Source organism: Pempheris klunzingeri, chromosome 6, assembly GCF_042242105.1.
Source record: "Pempheris klunzingeri isolate RE-2024b chromosome 6, fPemKlu1.hap1, whole genome shotgun sequence".
NCBI classification, from domain to species: domain Eukaryota; kingdom Metazoa; phylum Chordata; class Actinopteri; order Acropomatiformes; family Pempheridae; genus Pempheris; species Pempheris klunzingeri.
This window is the reverse complement of record NC_092017.1, coordinates 5,274,287-5,301,661: the sequence shown is the minus strand read 5'-3', so window position 1 is coordinate 5,301,661 and position 27,375 is coordinate 5,274,287. Positions and strand designations below refer to the sequence as shown.

The following is a 27,375-nucleotide window of genomic DNA, read 5'->3' as shown; positions in this document are numbered from 1 at the left end:
ATCTCAGACGGCCTCTCTTGGATCCTCAACACTTCAGCCCCGGTCAAGAAGGCTCATCGGCGCCTCTTCTTCCTGAGGGGACTGAAAACTGCCCAGTGCATATCAGGTTCTCCACTCCCTGCCATTGAGGCTGAAGCAGAGTCTGCAGAGGCCCTGGGCCACAGACTGTTAGCCCTCCTCCCCTGTGGGAGGCAGTACAGGACGCTCTGTTTGAGGACCAGTGGGGCCAGGAACAGCTTTTTCCCCTCAGCTGTCACTATGCTGAACTCTATATAGCACTCCCATCACTCCCCATAAGGATTTGTATACTTCAATATCTTGTCAGTGTGTAGTGGTCCAGAGGCTGCACAGTGATACACTCAGTGGGTAGACTGCCCCTCAGCAGGAGTGGCTGGACTGTATCAGTTCTACCAGGTACATGCAAAGAGGTGCTTTGATGGAAAGATGGAAAGTAAAAGTAAAGTCCCCATTGCAGTCAGGTACCTTTTACATTAATGTGCAGCAGCAAGAGGAAAACTTCATCGTACTAACTATTAGGTAGTCTGGTGGTCCCAAAACAGTTGTAAAAGCTATCAGCGCTCTAAACAGCTTTAGAGGTGAGCAGAAAGTAATCAGTGATTCCCAAACTTTAATGAAATGATGTAGGAGATGGAGCTATCGGCTTTATACATAGTAGGAGACGGCTTTACTCAAGCGAAGGGCCAGAATATTGAAAATCCGCTGACTGCAGTAGAAGTTTATTAGTCCTAGTGAACATATAGAGTTGTATAAGAGCATTAATATCGAAACTATACTATAATATGTGTTAATAAACGTAAAGCAGTGGAGATCGGTGTCCCACCTCAGCAGCCAAGCTGTCCCACTCACTCTCAACAATAAATATGAGGGGAAAAGGAGCTCTCGTTGGCTTTGAGAGTCCAGAACCTTTAAACAATCAAACACTACATGAACATGCTCGTTCCACTTCCTAAGACCGTGAAGATGTGTAACGGTACTGCTCATTACATTACTTTTCATACTTCAAGTACATTTTGCAGATGACTCTTCTCTACATTTATTTTGCTTGGACTTTTGCTTGTAACTGAGTACTTAGTGGGAGCTGTGTCTAAATACAGGATGTGAGTTGTTGTAGTTCCTCCATCACTGTGTGGCATAAATAAACTTTTACTGAAAAGGCAGATGAGGACAAAGGATAATGATGATCCTGCTGTGGTTCTTTCTTTGCCCCCCCCCCCCCCCCCCTCTCGGCTCTCATAAACAACATTCATTATAAACAGTGAAGTGTGATCCTGGGTCGCTCCAGCAGTCCACGCCCCTGTGGCTGACAGTACATGCCTGCATGCTCCGGCCGAGGATCCGGGAAGGTTAGCGGGCAGGAAAGAAGGGGAGCCGCGCACATCATGATCCGAACCCACGTCGCATGAAAGCCGAACTCCGATCGTGAAGTCCAGCTGTCATCTAAAGGAAGGTAATCCACCAACACTGCTCTCATGTAGACACAATAGGCGGCTTATCGCTCCGACGTATGGGCAGCGTAATGAGCCGTCGGCGGCGCGTCTCTGCTACTAGTTCACAGTGAGATCACCGCTGGTTTACCTGCTGTGGACACAGTAACGGCGAACACGCATTCATGTGCGCACTCGAGCCTCAAAGCCGCGTTGGAAGCGTTCAGATGTCCCCGATCACCCCTAAATGTGTCCCCAATCACTGACCAGGGGAACTCCGAACTGACTTACTGATGATCACGGGATGAATCACAGCTCCTCTCACTGTATTTGTACTTTCTTTCCAAGAGCTACTAAAGTGTCCCTCATTATGAACAGCCAAGATATATTTTTCTGCAATGCGGGTGTTTTTTTTTTTTTCTTTTTCTTTTCTTCCATATCCTTAACGGACTTCTTGTATGTCTGGGGCTGGGTGTGTTCCAAACATGTCTGTTTTTGGATATCTGGGATTCAGACAAATTTCCTGTCAGGAAGGGACAAGGATATGGCCTGGTGAGCCCAACTCAATGGCTGACTCATCCAGTGGAAAGACGGGATTTTTCCTAAGTAGACCTAATGCAAACTACAGGCCTCACCCCCCCTTTTTCTCTGTGCCATGTGTGTGACATTTCATGAACCCACCCGATTATTATAAATTCCAAAGGGCCTTAAATGAAATGACGTAAATCTAACTCATTTTCCTCATTGGTATCTAACCATTAAAGAGATGAGATTTATTATTAGTTTTGAGAAAAAGTTGTTTTCAGTAGAAGCTGAAAAGGGGCAGAAATCCAAACTGGGGGTGTTAAAAGACTTGGAAATGTAGGAGGCAGAGAGCGTCTCCTGGAAGACACTCTAGAGTTGCATTATGGGAAACTCGTGGCAGTGTTTTGGGAGCTTCACTGTGCTAAATTGTGACTATCTCGACCCCTGCTGCCTCAGTTATCACCGTTCTTTCGATAACCTGTGCTTGTGAGTTCCATTGTTAAAATGCCGTAATATCCCTTTAATGCAACCACAGGATTTGCTTCTCTTCTCTTTTCATAATCAACATCACTACCCTGCCAGCTTTGGAGGCTATTATAGGCATCTTTTGCAGTAATTACTTTGCAGTCTGTGCTGCTCCTTCCTTATCACCCCCTGCCACACCCCAAACAAAAATACACAAATTTAGGAGTAAAGCAGGTCATCACCATCTTTCAGCAGTCAGCAGTGCAAGAAATCTGTGTGAGGACACTAATAAAACTCTTATCATCAAAGTGATTAGTAACTTTAAGTGTCTAATACATTTAGTGTACTACAAAGCCCAATTTTGCCCAAATATTGTGGAATAGGAGTATAAAGTAGTACAAAATCGAAATACTCAAATCAAGTTCACGTGTGTCAAAATTATGCTGGTACGCTTCTTGAGTGAAAGCACTTGGTTGCTTTATATCACTGTTAACACTTTTCACAGGGACTACTTCTTCTGTCAAAAGTTGCTCCAATGAAAACTGTTCACAGCGAGGGTGATAGAAACATTGTTTTCTGGATACAGATGCTGCAGATGGATTTTTAAAAATGTTTGACAAGGCTAGAAACAAAAGTCCATTGAGATGAATATTTCAAACCTTGGCACGTAAAACTATCTGCACAGCTGGAACACAACGAGAGCTAAGTGACAAAAACGGTCTTAGTCGTTTGGTTGAACTGGTCCTTTAAAGAATCAACACAGACGTTTTGAGCTGAAAAAGTTAATTGAACTATCAAATATATGATCTCTCTAAAAGCCTCCAGGCTTTTAGCACCTTATCCAACGATACCTCACAGCTGAACTCATTAATAATGAACTCAGGTTTGAGTGGAGATATTCAGCTATTGACAACACCTGTCACTTTGGTGTTGTGGAGCTGCAGGTGATAAAACACTGTACATTATGGTCTGGCACCTTGCAGATTATTCATCATACCCGCCTAGACTTTCACATACGGCTCATGTTCGTATTTGGACGGTATTTTACATTCTTAGCGTCTCTGTTTCGCCTCCACCAGCCCATTAAATGCATTATTCAGTTGTAGCGATATAATCACGCTAAATATGTTTCACACTGAGATGTTTTATTATAAAAAACATGGACTAGGCTTTTCGGGTTGATGGACAGTGCAGCCGACCTACTGTCAGACAGACACTGGAAATAGGACACTTGCAGCTGTAGTAAGCACTTTACAGAAGGTGACCACAGAGAGTGTGAGCAGAGAGCAGCATCAGGGATACACGACTGTTTTTCATGCAAGACAGGTTTTTAAGGGCTTTTTAGGAGATTAATAGCGTGACAACCGTGCTGTGAGTAAACAACGACAGGCCTGAGATGTTGTTTAATTCAGGTTTGTCAGTGAAGCCATGTTACAGTAATGTCCAAACATTAGCCTCAGCTCTCCAAAACGAGTCCTTTATTTAGTCTTATGCAGGCACTGACTTTAAAATAATTACATTTGTGATGTGCTTTTGTATAATGTCGACGCTCCACAAGAGAGGGACTCCTTAGTTTGAGGGAACGTGTATTTACAGCTTCTTCTCCATAAACCGCCAAAGTGGACAAGGTGAAAAAGTTCATGGTCCACAGCCCCTCTGGGGGGGGGGTCTGTTTGTCTGTTTGGACTCTTTGACTAGTTTATAATTTATAGTTTTTAGCATTTTATAGTTTTTTTTCCATAAACTTTTACTGTTGCAAGTTGCTACAAACCACAATATCCTTTGTACTGTGAATTATACTGTCATTGTTCCCCCCCCCCCCCCCCCCCTTAGGGCATTTCTCCCATTGTACTGTATGGACTGAGTCATTTCTATTCTTTTCCAAAAGGCATCATGATTCCTGTGATGGAATTCCGGCAGTTCTCTGAACAGCAGCCAGCGTTCAGGGTCCTGAAGCCGTGGTGGGATGTGTTCACTGATTATCTGTCAGTGATCATGCTCATGATTGGTGTCTTCGGGTGCACTCTTCAGGTCAGTAACAACGGCTCACTATGATGTCTCCACTTAAGGGAACAGGCTCTGCCTTAATGATTTGTATAAGGTTTTGTAATGGCTCTTTCTATATGTGTTTCAACAGTGACCATCTTTTTTACAGTGAAGGAGAAATGTAGCTTTTTTTTCTCCATTAAAACTACAGTAATAGAACTCACAGGAGCAAGCCTATAGGCTCTGTGGTGCAACATTACCGCTCTGCTTCCTGCACTGGCACCAGTTCAGAGCCACGGCTTCCCCACTTTTACAACCTCGACTGCGTGCAGCAAAGGAAGCATTCAGCCCGTCAGGAGTTTACCAGTGGAAACATTTACCCACCCTGCCCCTCTTAGTAAACATAGCATTCCAAATTCCTTTGGCCTGGCATTTAACTTCTCTCTGTGCATGCAATAGGAGCAATTTTTGGCTCCTGCATTACTCCGTAGAGTAAATCCTGGAAATGATACCAAAACATGTTTAGAAAAACTGTTAAGAAGATACGAATCAGGGTGAGAGCAGCCATTGTGTCCTACTCTCACTGTAACAGCGTTTGGACTCTATGTGATAGCTGATAAATTGAGTGGGTAGTTAATTACTGCATGTAGCCAAGTTTATTTTATAAGTCAGAACATTATCAACGCTCGCCTCATTGCCTCAGACCATAACCCCTGTCTGTAAAGGAAGTGATACAGAGAGAGTCTGAGTTTGTAAAATTCTGCAGCGCAGCTCTTCAGAGCCCTCAGCACACCTGACTTTGCATTTTAATCTGTGATGTGCTGCAGCACAACTGCATTGCCCTTACTAAGGTAATAATGTCACTGTGTTCACTCTTCACAAATGTTTTAATTTGTTTACAGTTGCGAACTGTAATAGTTTCAGATCATCTCGCATCATAATGTGTTGAGTTCACTGTCGGCCAGCTAAACAGAGCACACAACATGTCTCCCCTTCAGGCCTGCCATCATAGAATCAAAGTGCTCGTTTCCTGTTATTAGCATGGCAGAGAGAAGCAGCTGTTTTTCATTATTTACCTTACAACTAAACAGTTAAGCCGTGTGTTCTTTACTGACAGCAAATTTTGGCCAGTATTTAGTATGTTTACATGCGCTCAGTAAACCAGGTTACCCCGAACAAGCAGGTTTGCGATTAGCACAACCACAGAGTACAAGCACATTGGAAGTCTTGCACAGTTCCCTCAGTCACTCCAAGGGGTGGGGAGTAATGAATAGTTAAAAAGCAGAAGAAACACATGTGGGTCACACACTAAGTTTAATGAGCTAAGAATGCATAAAAAGTACAAAAACAGAAGTCAAAATAGAGATATATTTACAATATATACAGTGACTGTGTTGTGTGCTAAAGTTGGCACATGGCTTGTGGGCTCGGACTGTCCCTCTCCAGCCTGAGTGTCGATGGCAGTCAGTGTCACTGCAGATGGGAGGAAGCTTCTGCTGAAGCTGCTCTGCTGTGGGCTGAGACATGAGTCTCAGGTTTTATTTCATATTCTGCCAAGTGCAGAGTGTGTCCAGTGTATAGGGGGTCCCTAAGGATGGCCAGTACTTAGTCCCTGCAGTGGTTAGTGTACAGAGACTCATTGAGACATGAGCAGTTGTTTTTATGACTCCTTGGAGGGCGTTCTTTTCACCCTGAGTGGTGTAATGAGACCACATGGTAACTGATTTCTGTCCTATCTTCTTCTTTTGGAAGCAATACTCCCTCTTATTTTACATGCTGCAGCGATGCAATACTCTGCTTCCTCTTTGTTTGTTTCATTATTTTCTATGTGCGTGGGTGCATGTGTCAGGGCTGACGGCCCAGTGAGAGGCTCTATAGTGAGAGCACAGTGTCTCCTCACAGCACAAATGAGTCCTCATTTAATAGACAAATACATCTAGAAGCTGCTGTGTCAGTTTACGTTGGACTTGAAATTATTATGAATGTTCTACGTGCGGTGATCACTCCTTTAATCCCACCGCTCTGCAGTCACGGCAGCTTCCCCATCAGGAAACGTTGTCATGCGCATGCGTAGAAAGTGCAGTAGAAACCAAGAAATCTGGCCTAGAAAATCAGGTTTGTCATAGTGGGCTTTCAGACCAAAACCAGTCCACAGCACAAGTGGATGCGTCGGTGTGGCCACTGGTGGGATGATGAAATATGACTCAGGAAGTCCAGTTCAAGTGATTGAATAGTGATCCTCAAATTTGAAAACACCATCCCCTTACAGCGCAAAGTAGTCCGAGTATAATAGTCAAATGCTTCTACAGGCTACTTTTTCTTTGTTTCCTTGTCTAGAGACTTTGTCACGTGCATGTGTAGAAAGTCGATTAGAAATCCAGTTTTGCATACACATGGCCAAGAAATTGGCTTTCTCCAGGAGAAGCCTAGCTGGGGAAATCAGGTTTCTCTAAGCGGAGCCCTCGGACCAAAACCAGGCCTGCAATAATAATGCAAGTGATGAGATAATGTAATACGATCCAGGAAGTCCGGTCCGACATCGTATCATAAGGAGCGCTTTAACTGCTCTGAAAAGGTATCACAGCAGCAAACATTTCATCTCACGTCAAGACGGTCATGAGATTAATGAAGTAACCTAGCGGGAAAGTCAGCTTGGAAGTATTTGATTGACCAGCAAAGCACCTTGCTGGTTATAGTGCATCGTGTTCCACTGCAAAAGTTGAACAAGATGTTTTTGGCTCATTGACACCCCTGCTGCATTAACAGAGTGGTCTCGTATGAATATGCAGGGGCTGCCGCAGAATAATCCCCTACCCTGATGATGGAAATCAGGTTTCTCATTAACATGACATATACGAAATCAGCTAAGTGGAGAAAGCTGACTATAACCCAGTTATTAAATGGCATTTAAACACACTGACTGTTGTCTTGAAGTGTCTATTTTTATTTAATTTAGCTAATCTTTCTTTTTTTTACATTTTGTTTTAGGTAATGCAAGATAAAATCATATGCCTTCCTCAGAGAATACCACTGCCTTCGGAGAACTCAAGTGATGTGGAAGAGAAGTCATTGTTACACCTGCAATCCAACATTTCGGTGGTACCAAGAGAAATGACAGGCCTGAAGACCGATCTGGACCTTCAACAGTACAGTTTCATCAATCAGATGTGTTATGAGAAGGCTCTGCATTGGTATGCCAAGTACTTTCCGTATTTGGTTCTTATACACACTCTAGTTTTCATGGTGTGTAGCAACTTCTGGTTCAAATTCCCCGGCTCAAGCTCTAAAATAGAACATTTTATCTCCATGCTTGGCAAGTGCTTCGACTCTCCCTGGACCACACGAGCTCTGTCAGAGGTGTCTGGAGAAAATCCTGAGGAAAAGGACCATAAAAAGAGTGGTGCTTGTAGGTCCAACATCGCCGTGTCTCCCGGAGAAGGGAGTTTGGAGAAAACCCAGTCCCTCCGTTCTATCCCAGAGAAGATTGTAGTTGACAAGCCATCCGCAAGTGTTCTTGATAAAAAAGAGGGTGAACAAGCTAAAGCTCTTTTTGAAAAGGTGAAGAAGTTCCGTTTGCACGTCGAGGAAGGAGACATCCTCTACCTTATGTATGTTCGCCAGACAGTGTTCAAGGTGTTTAAATTCCTCCTGATCATTGCCTACAATAGTTCACTAGTTAATAAAGTGCGGAATCGAGTACGGTGCGAAGTTGAGATCCAGGACATGACAGGATATAAAAACTTTGAATGTAATCACACTATGGCTCATCTCTTTTCTAAGCTCTCTTACTGTTACCTGTGTTTGGTGGCCGTCTATGGATTAACAAGCCTCTACACCTCTTACTGGCTGTTTTACCGCTCACTGAAAGAATACTCCTTTGAGTATGTGCGACAGGAAACGGGCATCAATGACATCCCAGACGTTAAGAACGACTTTGCCTTCATGCTCCACATGATTGATCAGTATGACCCACTGTATTCTAAACGGTTTGCAGTTTTTCTGTCTGAGGTCAGTGAGAACAAACTCAAACAGCTCAACCTCAACCATGAGTGGACCACAGAGAAACTGCGGCAGAGACTCCAGACTAACGCCAACAACAGACTGGAACTTCAGCTGTTCATGCTCCCTGGTCTACCAGACACGGTCTTTGAGTTGACGGAGCTGCAGTCACTCAAGTTAGAGATCATCAACAATGTCACCATCCCTGCCTCAATCTCTCAGCTGGAAGACCTTCAGGAGCTGTCTCTTTGCCAATGCACTTTAAAGTTGCACACAACAGCTACCTCCTTCCTCAAAGAGAACCTGAAAGTGCTTCGTGTGAAGTTCGATGACAACAGGGAACTTCCAAACTGGATGTACGGCCTGCGGAGCTTAGAGGAGCTCTATCTCACCGGATCTCTAAGCCCTGATGCCTCCAAGAATATAGTTCTTGAATCGCTGCGGGAGATGAAGTGTTTGAAAACTCTCTCTCTTAAGAGTAATTTGACCAAGATTCCCCAGTCCATAGTGGATGTTTCAAGCCATCTGCAGCGGCTGTACTTGCACAATGACAGCACTAAGCTAGTAATGCTCAACAACCTGAAGAAGATGTCCAATCTGATTGAGCTGGACCTGGTGCGCTGTGATCTGGAGCGCATCCCACATGCGATCTTCAGCCTGACCAATCTGCAAGAGCTTGACCTGAAAGAAAATAACCTTCGCTCAATAGAGGAGATTATTAGCTTCCAACACCTTCGAAAACTCACTTGCCTCAAACTTTGGTACAACGGCATTATGTATATCCCAGAGCATATCAAGAAGCTTGGCAGCCTAGAGCGCCTCTACTTCAGCAACAACAAGATCGAGATATTACCTTCCCACCTGTTCTTGTGCAACAAGCTGCGCTACTTGGACCTGTCCAACAATGACATCCGATTCATCCCTCCAGAAATCGGAGTCCTTCAGAGTCTGCAGTATTTCTCTGTCACCTGTAACAAAATCGAAAATCTACCAGATGAGCTCTTCTTTTGCAAAAAGCTTAAAACACTGAAGCTTGGCAAAAACTCGCTGTCCATCCTCTCACCAAAGATTTCCTACCTAGCTCTGCTGACATACTTGGAGCTCAAAAGCAACCACTTTGAGCAGCTGCCACCAGAACTCGGTTGCTGTCGTGCTTTGAAGCGCAGTGGCCTTATAGTGGAAGAGACACTGTTTGAAACTCTGCCCTCAGATGTCAGGGACCAAATGAAGGCTGAGTGAGATGCCTTATTGTAGCCACAGTGCCTGCTGTTTGCTCTGTCTGCCGATTCAGAGCATTTGTTTTGTACTGAACTCATTACCATATTCAAGTATTAGACTAATGTTAAGAGAGTTACGAGTCATTTTTCCAGTTTCCTGGATGGAGGGAAGATTACTCATTCACATATTGTCACTGAGTGTAGCTGCAACAGGGGTGCTTGCTCTGCTATTAACATTTGACATATAATCCGCCCACAAACCCATCTTCACTTCCTTGTTGAGAGTTGGATGGGACAATTAAAATGCTGATCACATATCTATTTGTTAAATGTGAAGTTACTTCCAGCAGGCAATTAGCTTAGCTCAGCAGAAAGACAAGAAGCTGGAGGAAACTGCTAGCAAAGCTCTGTCCAAAGGAAAGAAAACACAGGGGTTGCATGCAGGACTAGTTCTATTCCTGGTACAGGTCCTGGACTCCCTTAATTAGTGAGCTTTAGAGTGGCAGATTTTGAAGTCACTGCACAGCTCCAGGATTGCTGTTTCCCCCTTCTTCCAGTCTTTATGCTAAGCTAACTCCCTGTTGGCTTTAGCTTCATATTTTACGTAGAGATAAGAGAGCAATATCAGTCTTCTCATCTAACTCTCGGCAAGAAAGTGACGAAGCCTATTTCCCAAAATGTCAAACTACTTTGTAAAGCACATTTCCTGTCACTGCTACATAAAATCTTTTGAATACTGAATGTAAATCTAAACTGAAGACCTCACTTAAGTTTAGGCCAGTAGCCTTACATATGCTGTATTTTATATATTCTATGTTGCCGTTATAAAGTGTTTTATTTTCTTCAAGAGACTGTTAGTTCACATGGACTGCAGCAGGGAAAATGCAAAAAACAAAGAATATATCGTATATAAGAACATGTAGTACATTGGCTAAACAATTGCGTATTATAGAAAGATGACATTTTGACAAGTGCATTAAATTTAAAGGACTATGTCACACTGGTGTTTTTCTTCAGCACAAGAAACATGCACACCATTACAAAAATATATCCTATAAACAGAATGTTGCTGACCAATAAAAACTAATTTATTTGTAAAAATGTCATTTCTTAGGTTACAATTTGGAAGTTCTAACATCCACCATTAAAAACAGATTTTGACACAAAAAAAGCCATTTGTTTGATCAGCCCATTTATATATGTTGAAAGCAATAGTACTGAACTGACTAAAATATCATACAAAAAATTAAGTTCCATCTATTATGTTATATCTGAAAGAGGTTACTCCACAGTGCATGTTCTCAATTGTATTGCAGGATAAGATATCACATGCTGGCGGGTGAGGATTAATAAGACAAAGAAGATTAGTTGATTATTATGCATACACAAGGCACCGATAGAAAAAATAAAGTTGATCTGAAAGTTATTTGAGAAAAACAAAGGGGAAGAGCTCATTTGAACATATTGCATGATTTTTCCTCCAAATTTTAAGAGACTGTGGTTGCAATAGTAATCAGTCCTAGATTTAATAAAGAATTACCAAGTACATGCAGACAAGGAAGAAAGATCTGAGATTTTTTTTAAAAAACTACACATGCTAAAAACAATGCTAACTACAAGGTAACATATATTCCCATACCAGTAATGTATGAATTGTCAAGGGATGTTGGGCTCTGCTTAATGTTACATCACTGGATGTTTTACACAGACAATGTGCATCGATCAATGCCACTTTTAATGCACCAGTGTTAGCCAAATGGCTAATTTTCACACTTAGGTTGGAAGGGACGTAGTGTGCAAAGACACCAGGAACATTAAAGTGGCAAAGGAAAAGTGTTGAAACAGGTCATTGGGCCATTTTACCTGAAAATCAGACAAAGACAAATCCTGATATCTAAATAGTAAAAATATGAATCTACTATGTTTGAGTGGTTGTTTTAGTGCGTGGTTTAGTGTAATGCTTGGGAGTAACAAAACAATTCTGTGTTATGCCTTTAATTTTTTGCATCTTTTGCACTTTTACGACGGTCCCTACCTTCAGTGGGTCATCTCCCTCTCTACTGTCAATCCCTGCAAGTTTTTTTTTTTTTTCCCCCTCAGCGCTTGTGTGCTGCACATCATGTGAGCTGCTGATGTGATATAAACAACACCTGTACAACATCAGGCCAGATTCATCCTGCACACTAACACAACTGATGCCCGCTGACGGTCACGGTGAAACGCAGCGAAGATCAGCCTCGGCCAGTGTGTGAATAACATCAAACCGGGTCCACCTCCCGCAGCTGGTGCCGCCGCGCCGGCTGTGTCAGCGGCAGAGGACCCGACCATCTGAAGCGGAGTGGGGGTAGTCAGTAAGCCGCTTACAGCCCGGCCAGCAGGCCCACGGTTCAACTGATGCTAAGAGCGGACGGCTTCAGCGCCGCGGCGGAACATGGCATGTGAGAGGAGGCGTAGTTCGGTACTGCTGGCATCGACATAACTGGATCAGACCTCCTGAAGGTGCGTATGTGTGCGTTAGAGCGCCGCTCCTCGTTTGCTCTTGTTCGCCGTGCGGTGGTCCCCCCGCTCCGCCGTGGCCCATCACTGTTAGCAGGCTGCACAGCCGAGTGGAGAAAACCATCGGGCTCGGGGAGGCTTTCGGAAATGAGTCAGCAGTGAATTTAGTGCACTAATGTAATCTGAACGGGTCGTGATTGTCTTCAACGGAGCCCATATTTCAGTGTTGCGTTTAAAGGCTTCACGGACATCAGGTCCACCTCCTGTTTTGTGTCCACGGGCGCGTCGTGCTGCTGTCGCCGGTCCCAGCCTGCTCCGTGGCCTCCCTGGAAACACTGTGACCTTCATGCTTTCAACACACACAATAGTCCGCATCGCAGTGGAGGCACAGATTATTTTTTCTTATTATTTAATATCCCTTTATCATAACCTCCCCCGAAGAGGCCTTGCTACTACAAACAGTATTGCCAGTATGGGAGGTGTACCGACTGCACTTCACTTCAGACTACATTTAGGTTTGCAGAATTAGTGTTGCACATGGCATGCGCCGTCTCCACAGACAAGTTGCATACTGTGTCCCAGTTCAAGGGCAGCGTCCTATCTAAATCCATAACTGTCTGACAGGGCTGTTCTTGTCTGAGCCTCCTCTGAATGTGCCAGGGAAACGTGGCCTGGCCTAAAATCTGAGGACACATCCCCTGTATCCCCCCTGGTGTCCCAATTCCACACAGCACCGGCCACATTGGCTGGTCCTCGTTAACTAGTACAGCCAGGAAATATAACATCTACTAGGGGGGAACAAAAAAAAAGACCAGATAGATAACATGGTCCACCACAGTGCAGTGTAGTGTAGTACTTTTTGTATTTTAGCATATTTAATGTTAAAAACACATTAGAATTGAAAGTGATCCAGCACAACAACAGCACACCGTACAGTAATCAGCACCTCTGTGTAACAGGCTCACTTAAACATTCTGACTCACTCCGACTCTCACATGAACTGGACCAGTGAACAAGCCGCCGCAGGATGTCAACAGGATTATGACCAGTCACACACTCTGTGGTGTTATAGCAGCCTGTCAAAACCATTACAAATACAGTACTGTGACAGAAAGATTGGGGTTATATGGATACCTTTATCATGACACTGGTGTTTTTTATTTATTTATTTATTTTTTCTTCATGAAAACAACTTGGGTAAAATGAAACTTGAGTTTCATGTTTACCACTTAGCCATCCATGTGAATCCATGTGAGGGCAAATTCCTGGTGGTGAACTTGGAAATTTTAGATTTGAATTTGGCACGGACTGCCACAGCGCACGCACGCACACACACACACACACACACACACACACACACACTCACACCACTAGTTTTGTCATCTGTGAGTGCGGCAGTAGCTGTCTAATTACTGTGAGGGAGCTAAGCTAAGGCACACCCTCTGTCCTGCAATAACACAAAGTTATTTTCATGAATTTACCTTCTGCAAAAGTAACAAGTGCACGCTGCTTTTCACATCTATAAAAACTCCATTGAAAATCGAGTAGCTAAGACAAAGATAGCTTGAAGAGAGAATGAAAGGTCACCCTGTCTGTGTGTGCGAAGGTAAGGTAGCTATAATGTACACAAACCTCCCTTCCTGGGTATACGGACAAATAGTAGTTATGTGGAAACATGGAAAATCTGGAAAATCTCACGTATACTTTTTGTAATGAGAAAAATTAAGCATCATATGTCGGTTTGCATTCTCTGTTGCAGGAATGTTCACCCTCACAGAAGTCGCCTCCCTGAACGACATCCAGCCAACTTATCGAATACTGAAACCATGGTGGGATGTCTTCATGGATTACCTCGGTATTGTCATGCTGATGTTGGCCATATTTTCTGGAACGATGCAGTTAACTAAGGATCAAGTGGTCTGTCTTCCCATTCTGGAACAAACCCCAGAGGGATCTGGGGGCTTCTTAGAACCCCAACCATCAGAGACAGCTGAGAGTTTATGGAACAAAGAAAGCGCCATCGGCGAACAGGCTGCCCCATTGATGGCTAAAAGGCCTCCTGATAGCATCGCCCCTACGGTTCACTTCCCACAGCAGGACACTTTTAGGCAGCCTCAGCCTACAGGTGTCAGGACCAAGCTGGATTTTCAGCAGTATGTTTTTGTCAACCAGATGTGCTACCATGTTGCCCTCCCTTGGTACTCTAAATATTTCCCATACCTCGCTCTAATCCACACTATCGTATTAATGGTCAGTAGCAACTTCTGGTTCAAGTACCCGAAGACAAGTTCCAAAATAGAGCATTTTGTTTCCATACTGGGAAAATGTTTCGAATCGCCTTGGACCACCAAAGCATTGTCTGAGACTGCATGCGAGGACTCTGAGGAGAACAAGCAGAGACTGGCCGGTGCCTCCTCCCTCCTGAAGCATCTTTCCACAAGCAGTGAGGAGGGGAGTCCAAACCAGATGGCCCCGATACTTACTAAATCTGGAGTAACGTTTTCCGCTGAAAAGCTTGTGAGTGAGATTCCCTCCATGACCATACTGGACAAGAAAGATGGCGAGCAAGCAAAAGCCCTGTTTGAAAAAGTCCGGAAATTCCGTGCACATGTGGAGGACAGTGACTTGATTTACAGACTGTATGCCATTCAGACAGTCATCAAAACGGTAAAATTCATTTTGATCCTGTGCTACACGATGACTTTTGTTGCCTCTATAGATTTTGACCATGTGTGTGAGCCTGAAATAAAGCATTTGACTGGATATGCCAAGTTCCATTGTACACACAACATGGCCTTCATGTTGAAGAAACTCCTTGTTAGTTATATTGCTCTTATATGCGTTTATGGCATAATCTGTATATACACGCTGTTCTGGCTTTTTCGGCGACCACTTAAGGAGTATTCCTTTGAAAAAGTCAGAGAGGAGAGCAGCTTCAGTGACATTCCAGATGTTAAGAATGACTTTGCGTTCCTCCTGCACATGGTCGATCAGTACGACCAGCTGTACTCAAAGCGTTTCGGCGTTTTCCTCTCCGAGGTGAGTGAGAACAAACTTCGGGAAATCAGCCTGAATCATGAGTGGACCTTCGAGAAGTTGCGGCAGCATGTGACACGCAACCCTCAAGACAAGTTGGAACTCCATCTTTTTATGCTCTCTGGAGTGCCAGATGCTGTGTTTGATCTCACTGATTTGGAAATCCTTAAACTAGAATTAATCCCAGAGGCCAGGATAACTGCGAAGATCTCACAAATGGTGAACCTCCAGGAGCTCCACTTCTATCACTGTCCGGCCAAAGTTGAACAGACTGCTTTCATTTTCCTCCGTGATCACCTCCGGTGCCTTCATGTCAAATTCACAGATGTTGCTGAGATCCCTAGCTGGGTATACTTGTTGAAAAATTTAAGGGAACTGTATCTGGTTGGTAACCTGAACTCTGAAAACAACAAAATGATCGGACTCGAGTCTCTGCGTGATCTCAGGCACTTAAAGATTCTGCATCTCAAGAGCAACCTCACAAAGATCCCGACAAACATAACGGATCTGTCACCGCATCTCATCAAGTTGGTAGTTCATAATGACGGTACAAAGCTCTTAGTGCTGAACAGTTTGAAGAAAATAATGAATCTTGCTGAACTGGAGCTTCTTAACTGTGAGCTGGAGCGAATCCCCCACGCTATCTTCAGTTTGACCAACCTTCAGGAACTGGATCTAAAATCCAACAACATTCGCAGCATCGAGGAGGTCATCAGCTTTCAGCACCTCAAGAGACTGACGTGCCTCAAACTTTGGCACAATAAGATCATTACAATTCCACTGTCAATCAGCCACGTCAAAAGCTTGGAGTCGCTCTATCTCTCACACAACAAGCTCGAGTCTCTACCCTCATCGTTGTTCACCCTTCTCAAACTGAGGTACCTCGATGTCAGCCATAACTCTATTGTGGTAATACCACTGGAGATTGGCTTTCTGCAGAACCTCCAACATTTTGCAATTACCGGCAACAAAGTCGAGGTACTTCCTAAGCAACTGTTCAAGTGCACCAAACTGAGGACCTTAAGTCTCAGCCACAACTGTATTTCCTCCATCCCAGAGAAAATAGGCCAACTGTCCCAGCTGACACATGTGGAACTGAAGGGAAACTGTCTGGATCGTCTCCCGGCTCAGATCGGTCAGTGCAGCCTCCTGCGGAGGAGCTGCCTGATTGTGGAGGATCATCTCTTTGACTCGCTCCCCATGGAGGTCAAAGAGAGCATCAATCAGGAATCTAGTGTTTCTTTTCCAAATGGGTGCAAGTGTCTAAGTGATGGCCGGTAGTCACATGCCAACATGGCATCAAATGTTGGGTGTTTTTCATCTTAGATGTAAAGGTCTTTTTTTCTTTTAAATCATGCCACTAGAAACAGTAGTTCAGGGTAGAGTATTGGTACGCTTCACGATGTTTTAGCAACTTATAAAATGAACACACCATAGCACACACAAGGTCGGTACCACTGGAGAAACTTTTTTTCTCTGTTTTGTTTTCAGTTGATGTAGGTGCAGAGTAGCAATTAAATAACTCCGCTTATATTTTTTACCTTTTGTATGCAAAAATATGTAGGATCTATGGAAATTTGTATCATTTTGAAACAGTCCACTTTTTATCTCAGTGATTTCATTTGGTTTTCTTCAGATTAACGAAATACAATTGATTGACCTCAAATTAAAGGGACAGTTCACTCAAATTACCAAAAGCATCTGATTCTCCTGTAATGGTACTTAGCCATGCAGTTAGTTGGTTTCATCAGCAAAGGTTTTAAGTCTGACATTTCTGTCTCCACCCAAATAAATCAATGTGAGTTTAATTTATTCTGCGTTGATCACAGAAATAAAATATGTTTGAAAAAGTTCAACAGCAACATATTTTCCCAGAAACGGTGTCCTCATTACCCTGGATAAGACCTTGCAGTCTTTATTACTCCTGCATTTGATCTGATCTGATTTTGATCTGAATTATTCTTAGTGAAATCTGTTTACAGCAAGTATGCTGATTATCCAGACAGACATTTTTTCTGGAAGTAGATGTTGCTGGTGAAATTTTCAAAGCTGTAAACACCATAAATAAAATTCAGTTCCCCTTTTGCTGTATTGAGATGGAGGCAGAAATCTCAGATACAGATAGCTCAGAACAAACAAAAGCAAAACCGCCTGCATGGCTAGATACTACTATGGTGTGTGTGAGAAAAATGTATGTTTTTTTTATTATGAACTGACCCTTTAAAAACTGCCGTTTATTTAAAAAAATCTCAACTCAAGATCCAATTGCCAGCTCTGCCCATATAGCTGTACACAGGCGTAATGACAACTGAGCCCCCTCTGCTGAGGAAGACTGGCAGAAGTGGATGAAAGCTCCAGATAAATATAATAAGTGGACCTTGAGTTAAGATAATCACTAATACTGCTGCTTCCAAGGTCAACAGTGACTCTGTCACTGCAGTATTGACCAGAAACAATGACATCTGCTGCACAAACAAGTTGAAGAGCTGTGTATTCTTACTAACCCTAATGCATTCCAATTTCAATACACTTGTAATACATTTTCATGTCACACTCTTAAATGATGAAGATTCCTGTCTGATCCTGTTCTCTACTTCTTGAAAAGTCTTGAAGCATGCCGTTATTTTTGATACAGTAGCTTGTTTCCTTCCTTGTGCACATCCAACCACAGTGACGTTTTTCATTAGTTGTACTTAAGCTCTCACGTCTGATTAAGTTTTACTCTTGCATTTTGTGTGTTTTGTATGCATTTATTATGTCATTGTCTTTCATCTTTTGTCCTCTCTGCACAGCACTTTGTAAATCTTGTTTTAGAATGTGCTACATGAATAAAGGAATTCCTTCTATATTATTCTATCATTATTCCAATCCTTCAAAGCTAGAAATGAATCCAAAATTGCACTGATTCATTTTGAATCATTCTATATAATTGTACATGTTGAACGTGGATGACTGGAAACACATAAAACCCTAAAAAATGTATTCATTGTTAAACAACATATGTGTAGCTGCTTAAAAACACTGTGTGCTCAGTGTCCCAGTATACTGAACTCATAATGTCATCATATTGTTGTGAACACTACTGTATACACACATTCTTTTTCAGCTAGTGGACAGAGAGAACAGTATGATAAAATTAGAATGTCCAGATTCTCTCACTTTCTGTGCTTTAACACCAGAATCATAAACCGCAAATAATTTACCACATAAACACAAATATGTATTAACCACAGATTCCATTTTTAAAAGTTAGTATTTTAAGTTTATATTTTAAAATGATCCAAGTAAGCACATGACAGCCGAACACGGCAAACATTGAACGAGCTCTCACACAGCACTTCTTTTCTTAGGCCAGTTCATTCAGCATAATGCTTCTGAATGACACAGACGACTGGGCCATTGGCGCTGTGTTTTTGTTTCACAAAATACTGTATATTTCATCCACTGTGTTACTGATGATGTGTGCCAGTGTGTGTGTGTGTGTGTGTGAGACAGAGACAGAGCTGTGCTCGTATGAACACTGAGGCACACCAACAAGTTTCAATGGACTAAATGTGAATCACCATAAACAATTATCACCACTATAATGTTGATTTTATTCTTTTGTGATGTTATTTAACAAACATACAGAATTCAATATTCAGTCCATTCTAATTACATGAACCGTTTTTGAGCTTACAATTTACGTTACTAACACATGATAATATTTATCTGTTCATAGGCAGATGTGTCTTTCTCTCCATAAGCTACAAACAACCTTTTGAACGTATTATGTCACATATAACATGAGATTGAAGGTTCTCCACTGACTTTAATTGCAGACTGTGACACTAGGCCAACATTTCAAGAACGTCCCACAGGTGTTTACATTTTTATTCCACTAACGTCCATTACAAGTGGGGTCAGATTTGGTAAATGACTCAATCCGGGGAGAAGCCAAGCTGAAGAAGATAAACTCCAGCAGGAGTATTTTTCGTTCCAGAGTTCCTCTCTCAGTCAACAATTACGGTTTAGCTTGAGTATTTCTTACACTGTATTTTTAGTATGAAATTCTCTTTGTCCAAACCTCTCCTTTGTCCTCCAGGGAAAACTGTAACACTGACATTTTACATGTTAAAACAGTGATCATATGCCTCAATATTTCATACACATATTATATATAAAGGAGAGCGGCAACATCCTGATCTATGTGTAGTTCAAACACTACAATGATAAGCACAGGAGAGGCTGTGGAAGTGACAGCAGAGGACCTTCATGTAAAACTGAACACATTTCTTGGACAGTGTTCCCCCCTTGTGGACTTAAGTTGTTACTACAAATCCTAACATCTCCATCACTTTAGCTGCTGCGGCGCCTCCACAGTACGAAGCCTGTTCATCAGCACTGAGTTCTGTAATGATTCTTTTCTAAATGATAGTTTTCAGCTGCTTACCTGACAGTTATTTTGTCCAGGTCATTCTTATTGTTGCTGTTGTAATTAATTAGCCCTTAAAATTCCTCTAATTGTTTAGCTCAAACTCCAAGTGAGATTAATTAGGTGAAGCAGCTATTTGTTGGTATTTTCTTACACTGAGTTTAAAAGAAATTTGGACGGCAGCATGATTCTCATCAGAATACATGCAGACCATGTGCTGGGCGGTAGGGGCTATAGGTTCAGTCACACTAACGCTGCCAGTTGTCCTGACAAACATTAAGATCATATCATATGTTGTTATATCACGTAATTACGAGCATGTTGATCTGACTTAATACAGGAAAAGTGGGATTTTAAACATGAGCCAGCTTGCTGCTGTCTGAGGAAAACTCTCCAGAGCAGGTCAGTTCATTTTCTATCCTGTTGTGTGTATTCATGAGCGACAGCAGCACAACAACAGAGGACAGAATATATAAAACTAAAAGGATTATCTCACAAAGCTCCATATTAAACAACATTTGGAGCAGGTTTCTCCATGTCCTCATGTGTTACTGTTAAAGTCTGGAACCTTTTGGGGTTTGTGTTGGCTTAAGTTAGGTGAACTGCAGACCCTAAATTGCCTGTGGATTTGTACATTAATACAAGAGTAAATGGTTGTTTTCCTACGTGTTTAAGCCCGGTGATTGACTGGCACCTCTACCTCCACCTCCTGCCCTGTGTGAGTTTGGATAGGCTCCAGCCACCACAACCCTGCAAAGGATAAGTGGTTATGGATAATGGATGGATGATGGATGGATGGATGGATGGATGATGATCATGATTTCATATTCTGCTTATAAATGTTAGGGTTAGGGCTATAATTACTCCAGTGATACATCACAGCTTCCATATGATGTACCGTTATCATGCTGGTGTGGGCATTCTGTTTTTCGCCCACTAGTGGGCGTTCTGTTTTTCGGCCAGCATACACACAAATGTAAGCGAACACACTCTCCCAGCTGATTTATTTTCTGGATTACATGCAGGGCCTACATCATCAGATCAGACTTGATTGTGACGATTGTCCCATTTGGCTCCTCGGCTCTGGGCTGGGAGGAATAAACACATGTCGTGATGACTCTGGATGAGCAGTGGAGGGAAGATGCATGACTTTAAGCCGGCCTGACACCGAGGTTGTTAGAAGTCTGCCATCAGGTGGATGAAGAAAACACACCGCCTGCAGTCCAGCCTTCATTACTTCCTTGGAATCAAGCAGTGGCCTTAGCACTCGTCACAAACACTTAGCGTGCACTTCCTCCTTTTACAGGACTACACCGCCAGCCATATTTGGATGAAGTGGTCATCATAGAGGCAATGGCCATCAACCCTTCCTGCAACCTGGGGACAGAGCTAACATGATGTCAATTTAGGAGGTTGACTGGCTCCTCAATCTGTGTATCTCTGTTTTACAGAGCATGCAGTTTGACACATCAGCCAAGGAGACAAGTTATTGCTTTAACGACCTGCTGTACATTCTGTGCTCTCTGCTTTGTCCTTGGCAGACAGCATATTCTTAACAAATGCAGGTGTTTACCGAGGATAATAATAATAATATCGAAAAAGCAGGAGAAATTCATTGAATTTGGGCTGTTGTGGCCAATTTCTTTCCTCCCTGATATTTGTGGTAATAAGACATAAGCATTTGTTTGGTGTGAGCACGGCTGTGCTGGGAATTTTGGATCTGTATGTGGCCTGCTACTCCGCTGATGCCCCGAGGAAAGCGGCAGATCTTCAGCGACAGCACTTTGTGAGCACTTGCACAGCTGATGAGCTGTAATTATGTTTTAATTATTTCTGTAGGGCATCATTCTCTCCCGACATGAACCCCCTCCCCCACCCCCCTTGCAAATTAAGACATTCAGTATTTTGAAAACATTTGGTGATGAAACTCTCCTCAGTGAAGTCCACTAATTACTGCACAGCCTCATGTCAGCACCCAAGGAAGGCAGCTTTGATGTCTACTGCCCAGGATGATAATCAAGGGCACAGATCGCATGTGATTGGCTGTAATTGGGACAAGTTGTTTAAAAAAAGGGCACCACATGACTTTGACGGCTGCTTTGCACAGCCACTGCTCCGAGACACTAACCCCACCCTCCCCCATCCTGTGCCCACGGGTGAGGAAGCCTTGTCACTTATTAAGGAGGCTGTTGCCATGAAGTGACAGATGTCCTGATGTGATCTGTCTGCATCTTTGGCCTCCATCTGTCTTGTTAGTACAAATAGTTTAGGATGGTGTGAGGAGAGAGCTGCTGTTCTTTCATATATGCTAAATGTATTGGAAGCTCTTGTTTCTGGGAGCTAAAACTAGCTTCCCAGCTTCCCAGCTCCCAGCTCTTCTTTCCCACCCCTTGTTTTTCAAGGTTTCTCTGGCTCCTCCACCACTTCTGCAGGCCCTGATGTTTAGGGTTCAGTGCCACTGAACCATATCTGAATCTCCATTTTTGCTCTGCTTTGCTCCCTGCTTGGCAGAGAGAGATTAGGGGCTCGGGTCCTGAGGTGCGTATCCCACCCTCTCTCTGGTCCTCACACCCTCCCTCTCTTCAGCCATCCTCGGAGATTCAAATCCTTTTAGCTTCTTCCTCAGGTAAAATTGCCAAGGACCTTGTGAGCCCTATGTTCCCCTGGAGGTAAAATCTATAATGGAGTTTTGATTTGAGCAAGAACAGCCTTGAAAATGGACTTCTTTAACCAGGTAGCTGCCTCGCAGAAGGTCAACAGTACTCCAGGTGGACACAACATGCCACAACTGTGTTAGAAAAAGGCAGAACAAAGGAACAGTTTTATTCCAGAGAAAGTGACCTGTAGACACTGTTGTAAATAAAAAATCTAAGTGATGCATCGCTTTTGTAGAATTCTCAGACTGAATCATTCGGCATCACTTACAATATCAGCATATGCAAGAGTCTTTGCTGGCAGAAAAATCTCCTCTTTGCTCTCATGGCCATCACAGGTTTATGCCTGTACATCACATAAAATGATTTAATTCAACCATTAAAGACTCCAAATGAATCAAATTGCCATGAAACACTTGATCAGTTTTCATTGGGTCACTAGTGGGTTTTTTTTTTTGCCACCTTGACTCAAAGATAGAGGGCACCAAAGCCTCAGTTTTGGGAAGACTGCTGTTCAAACATGAGCACAGAGGGTTTGAAGTGCTTTGTGTATTTAGTGTTGAGTGAGTCCGTAATTTTTAGACTAGCCCTAAACCCTAGCCAGAGGGCCAGGATGAAATAGGTACATAACAGGACAAAATAACTCTTTGACATGGAAAAAACTGGTGGTAATAAAACAACCACAACAGCAATAATAGGAATAATAATACATTACAGTAGTGGTATTAATGATGTTGTTGTTATTACATTTGAGGACGGTTTTGAAAAGGTTCCATTTAACAAGAATCACAGTAAGCTTCATCATCTCACCAGATGTTACAGGCAGCTAAAAGAGTGACAGAGTTTGAGGATTAGAAATTTCACACAAATATGCTTCATTACCACGTTATTGATGTACCCTCTGCTGACTTTCAATTATTCATCAGCCACTCAAAAAAAAACTGTTTGCTCTGCCTCAATTTATGCTCCGTATCAAAACAGAAATCACATCCCTGCCGCAGCTATAATCTTAGTTAATCAGCATCATTTAATGCACTTAGCAGCACTGTTTCAAATTCAAATGAAACACTTGTGCAAAAGCAATCGCCGTCTGCCCTAGTTCTCATCAATGGTGGGTTTGTCAAAATGATGCAATTGGTCATTACCTCACATCAGACGCCTCGGAGACATAATTCTGCCTGACAGTTGGATTCTAGCTTTGACAGCCTCAAACTTGTTGAGTTTTCTCTAAATACTTGCCATTGCAATGAGTTAAACATCCCCCGGAGGCACCGCAGAGTTTTCCTTTTGAACAAACACCCGAGGGACGCCAAGCTGGGACTGCACGAGGAACTGGAGGTCTTACGGAGAGGGCTGTTTGGGTTTATCTAATGGTACAATGGGTAATTTCTTCTGCCACTGCACAGGGAGGGGAATAAAAGAGGGATGAAAAGAGAAGAGAGTATGTTTAAGATAGAATCTTTATCTGGGCTTAATATCCCATGCTCAAGCAGAGTGGAGGATTTTTTTGTTGTACAGATCTCTTTTGTCAGATCCTACCTACCCATGGAAGACCCAGGGGCACTCTAAGAACATGCGCATCACCTAGATTTGCCTTCCAGCCCACTTCTCTCCAGCGATCGCACCCTCTCCCCGCTGGCTTCTTTGTGTAGAAGAGACGAGCGAGCATTTTAGAAATCAAATCTCAGTTTGTCGGAGTAAAACTGGAGCAGACTTCCATTTGAATAGATTTATTTCTACATAATTGTTCTGAACACATACATGCGCAAACCCCTCTTCTGCTGCGCTCTGCCTGGTTGTGATGCAAAATGGGGCTGAATGGGAGCTATTGTGAAAAATAGCGTGTCTCCCTTGCTGAACCATTAAGACTCCCTCCAGAATGACAAATGTAATCCTCCACTAAACTTCTATGTGATCAGAACTACCACAATTCTGGGCTCTCCTCCTGCCAGTATTAGTTTTCACGCTGTAATCGTCATGGCTCCCAACACCCTGAGAGGCCCGAGCCCTGGAACAGAGTGTGGCTGGTCTCTGAAGGCCGAGCCACTTTGCAAGGGAGAATTCAGGCAGGTACAGTAGTCATCATTGTCAAAAAGGAGTGCACAACACTGCTGGGACAAAGGAAGGTGCTGGTGAAAACATGAGGTGAGTGGAACAGGCGAGATAGGAGGAGGGCGGGGGGGTTGCAGGGGGGAGGGAGGGGATGGGAGGTTGAAGAGAGTCCCAAAGCTCCCTGCCAGTGATGACCAGAGTGTCCATCAGCGAGGTCTCACGGGTGCCCACTGAAACAGCAGCGCTGGCAGAACTAAAAAACACCCACCCTGGGAAAGTGCTTTTTCTCCCGCCAGACGCCGAGTGATGGATTGGGCCGGCCAGTGCACACAATGCATTTGTGAAGAGAGAGAAAGGTAGGGGGGGGGTGGTGGTGGAGGGATTGGTGGGGGGGGAGGTCTGTCAGAAAAACACTTCCACTTTACTCCTAGAATGCACTAAAATATTTAAGAGTTCGATATTTATTTCATTATTCCACACATCAGATGTGAGAATGGACATACACACAAATGGAAGCATACAACAAAAGGTTTAAAGCCACATACAGTACTGTAGAGTACACCGAGGTGGGTGAAGTAAAGACAAAGAAACGCCTCGATGAATATTTCAACAGGGTTGTCGTACTTTTCATCGGACAATCGGAAATTAACTACGATTAAACACTTCAGATGACAACTGAGGGCCTTGGAAAGTTGGGAGTGGATTTCCAGTTTGGCCGCGTTGAGGTTTTCTTCCTGAATGATGGAAATGCTTCTACTGAGAGGTACGCACCAACCACACCTGCCAACCTCCAGAGTCAACAGTATTGATTAAACCGCCGCATCCTCTCAAATCCATCCCCATTTCCTTTGAAGACGAAAATCATCCTTGATATCTGCCAACAGCTTACTTACTTAGGGATTTCTTCCTTTCCATCTAGGTTGTATTAATTAATGCATGCTTTTCTTAAATTAGCCCTCTGAGGAGCTATAACTCAAATTCCTGTATTTATGAAAGTAATAGGTTGGGAAAAAAAATGCTAAACTGAAATAATTATGCAGTCCAACACTTTGCTTTGAGAATAAACTGCAAGAAACCTGATGAAATATGAATGTGCATTGGGTGCAAAGATAGTTAAATATTTACAATCCCGTGTTAGTCCACAACCCCAGTAAAGATGCTAGTCAACTGCAATAATTGCTTTACTGCAAAACTTTGCACTTGATTCATGGATTTACAGGGTGTTACACAAGTTCAGAGCGCTTTTCTTTTTTTTTTTTAAATGTACACCCATTAAAAATATATATTTTTCAAACTGCTGGTACACCCTGTACAATCCCGTATACATTCCATTTTTCTACGTAATATAATCAGGCAGGTAGTTGCATCTTAAGCAGCAGCCCATACTGGAGCTGCAAAAGGGCACGCTGCAGTAAGATGTGGAGGGAGCCCCCTGAGGGACTGATCTTATATCAGGAGACTGTATATTTCTACGCTAAAGAGGCTATTCAAACCCACCAATGCTTGAATTATTAAAGACACTGTATGTTTTTCAAAGCCTTGATTTAGCTTTTTTAAGGGGTGGGATGTGTGTTGTGCTGGTGGTGGTGTGGCCAGGGGTTGGGGATAGCAGGGAGGGAAGGAAGCAGCGGGGAAGGAGGGAGTTGTGGGCTATCAGAGGCTGGATTGTTTCTGTTTTCACCCCTCCCACCGTTGGCCTCGTCCGCTAAAATGGCCTTTTACTTTCTAAGCTTGCTTTTACTGCCTTTGAAGAGTTATTTTTGTTGATGAAAAGGATACGCCGCCTGGGTTAAAGTGAACCCCCGCTATTCACAAGGTTGTTTAATACTTTCCCCTCAGTTTGGCTTATAAATTTATCATCAGTAAAGTATACCAGTGGTCTCATGCCGTAGTACAGGCTTCAAGCTAAGTGGCTAAGGTTGAGCAAGTGAACGAAGGACAGAGAGAGAAAGAGAGACAGAAAAACAGGGAGAGAGAAAGAATGAAAGAAAACAGTTTAACAGTGGTTGATCCCGTTCTAGAGTGGAGGAGTGTGTACTCAAGGTTTTAAGACATTAAAAGTCTTAAATTGGCTTTATCGATGACTCTCTTGATTCCTAGATACAGTACAGAGGCCTCACTTGTTAACAACTTGTATGTTAATGACTTGTATTAGAACTGATCAATCTACTTTGGATGCAAGCGTTTCCCATCGCTTTGAAGTCAACGCATTGATTGGTGAGAATATAAGAGAATTAAACAATCGGTCCTCCTAAGTGCTGAGTGGAGCTGTCTGTTATAGTAGGTCTGCTTTCCCTTCTATGAATAGACTGCAAAACAACATGGCTAATAAAACGCAGATTACCACCTTGAAACTGAACTGTAGTAAACACTATGTAGCAGGAAGGACTGGGTGAAGGTCACAGCTCTGTGCAGGCCAGTGAAGTTCTTCCACAGCCAAATGGTAGTACTGGACAATTCAAAAACAATGCTTTTAAAAATTCTTTCCTTTTATGATATCTGTGCAAGGCAACTGTATTAATGGGAAAAGATAGGAAAATATCATGGTTACGACAAATAAACTATGGTAAAGGTATAATCTAGATTATAAACATTGTGGTTACATTAAAAAAAAAACTCCACGGGGGAAATTTCATTGTCATGTTGAAAAACTAGAGGGCCCAAACTTTTTCCATAAACACTAAACACTTGTCTAAAACATCACTGTCTATTATAGCATTAAAGCTGCACTAATCAATATTTTTATTCTTAAAAATGGATCAAAGTACTTTAAATTCATTTTAATAGGGGTCACTACTACTGACGAACCCATAGAGAACTGTTACCCAACTCCACGGTCCCCTTCAGTTCTGGGGAGCATTTTAGCATCTTTTAGCTAATTGTTTTGGTTTTATTGGCCTCCAGCTTTACTGTTTTTATCAACCTTATTTCCAGACACAGCAGGCAGCTGTTTTCGGCAAAAAAGCTCCCATAGACTCACTGTATATGACCTGCTCAGCATCAAAGAGCAGACAGATGCAGTCAGAAATAAGCTGATGAACACGGTGAAGCAGTTAGCTGCTAAAGAGCCAGATGTTTCCCTCAGG

General features: G+C 42.9%; 2 protein-coding genes across 2 annotated transcripts; both read left to right on the top strand.

Moving 5' to 3' along the window:
• Positions 1-1,323: 1,323 nt before the first annotated feature.
• Positions 1,324-10,632, top strand: lrrc8c (leucine rich repeat containing 8 VRAC subunit C). Its single transcript, XM_070831909.1, has 3 exons — positions 1,324-1,468; positions 4,324-4,466; positions 7,410-10,632. The coding sequence occupies exons 2-3, from the start codon at positions 4,329-4,331 to the stop codon at positions 9,657-9,659; spliced, it is 2,388 nt and encodes a 795-aa protein (XP_070688010.1). The 5' UTR covers positions 1,324-1,468; positions 4,324-4,328; the 3' UTR covers positions 9,660-10,632.
• A 1,314-nt stretch (positions 10,633-11,946) lies between these two features.
• Positions 11,947-16,671, top strand: lrrc8db (leucine rich repeat containing 8 VRAC subunit Db). Its single transcript, XM_070832485.1, has 2 exons — positions 11,947-12,136; positions 13,893-16,671. Exon 2 carries the CDS (start codon positions 13,895-13,897, stop codon positions 16,448-16,450), a length of 2,556 nt encoding a protein of 851 aa, XP_070688586.1. The 5' UTR covers positions 11,947-12,136; positions 13,893-13,894; the 3' UTR covers positions 16,451-16,671.
• The last annotated feature ends 10,704 nt before the right edge of the window (positions 16,672-27,375 follow it).

Coding starts and splice junctions, on each gene's coding strand:
- lrrc8c (XM_070831909.1), top strand. CDS start 4,329: ATGATTCCTGTGATGGAATTCCGGCAGTTCTCTGAACAGCAGCCAGCG. Junction 4,467..7,409: donor TCTTCGGGTGCACTCTTCAG/GTCAGTAACAAC, acceptor ATTTTGTTTTAG/GTAATGCAAGATAAAATCAT.
- lrrc8db (XM_070832485.1), top strand. CDS start 13,895: ATGTTCACCCTCACAGAAGTCGCCTCCCTGAACGACATCCAGCCAACT.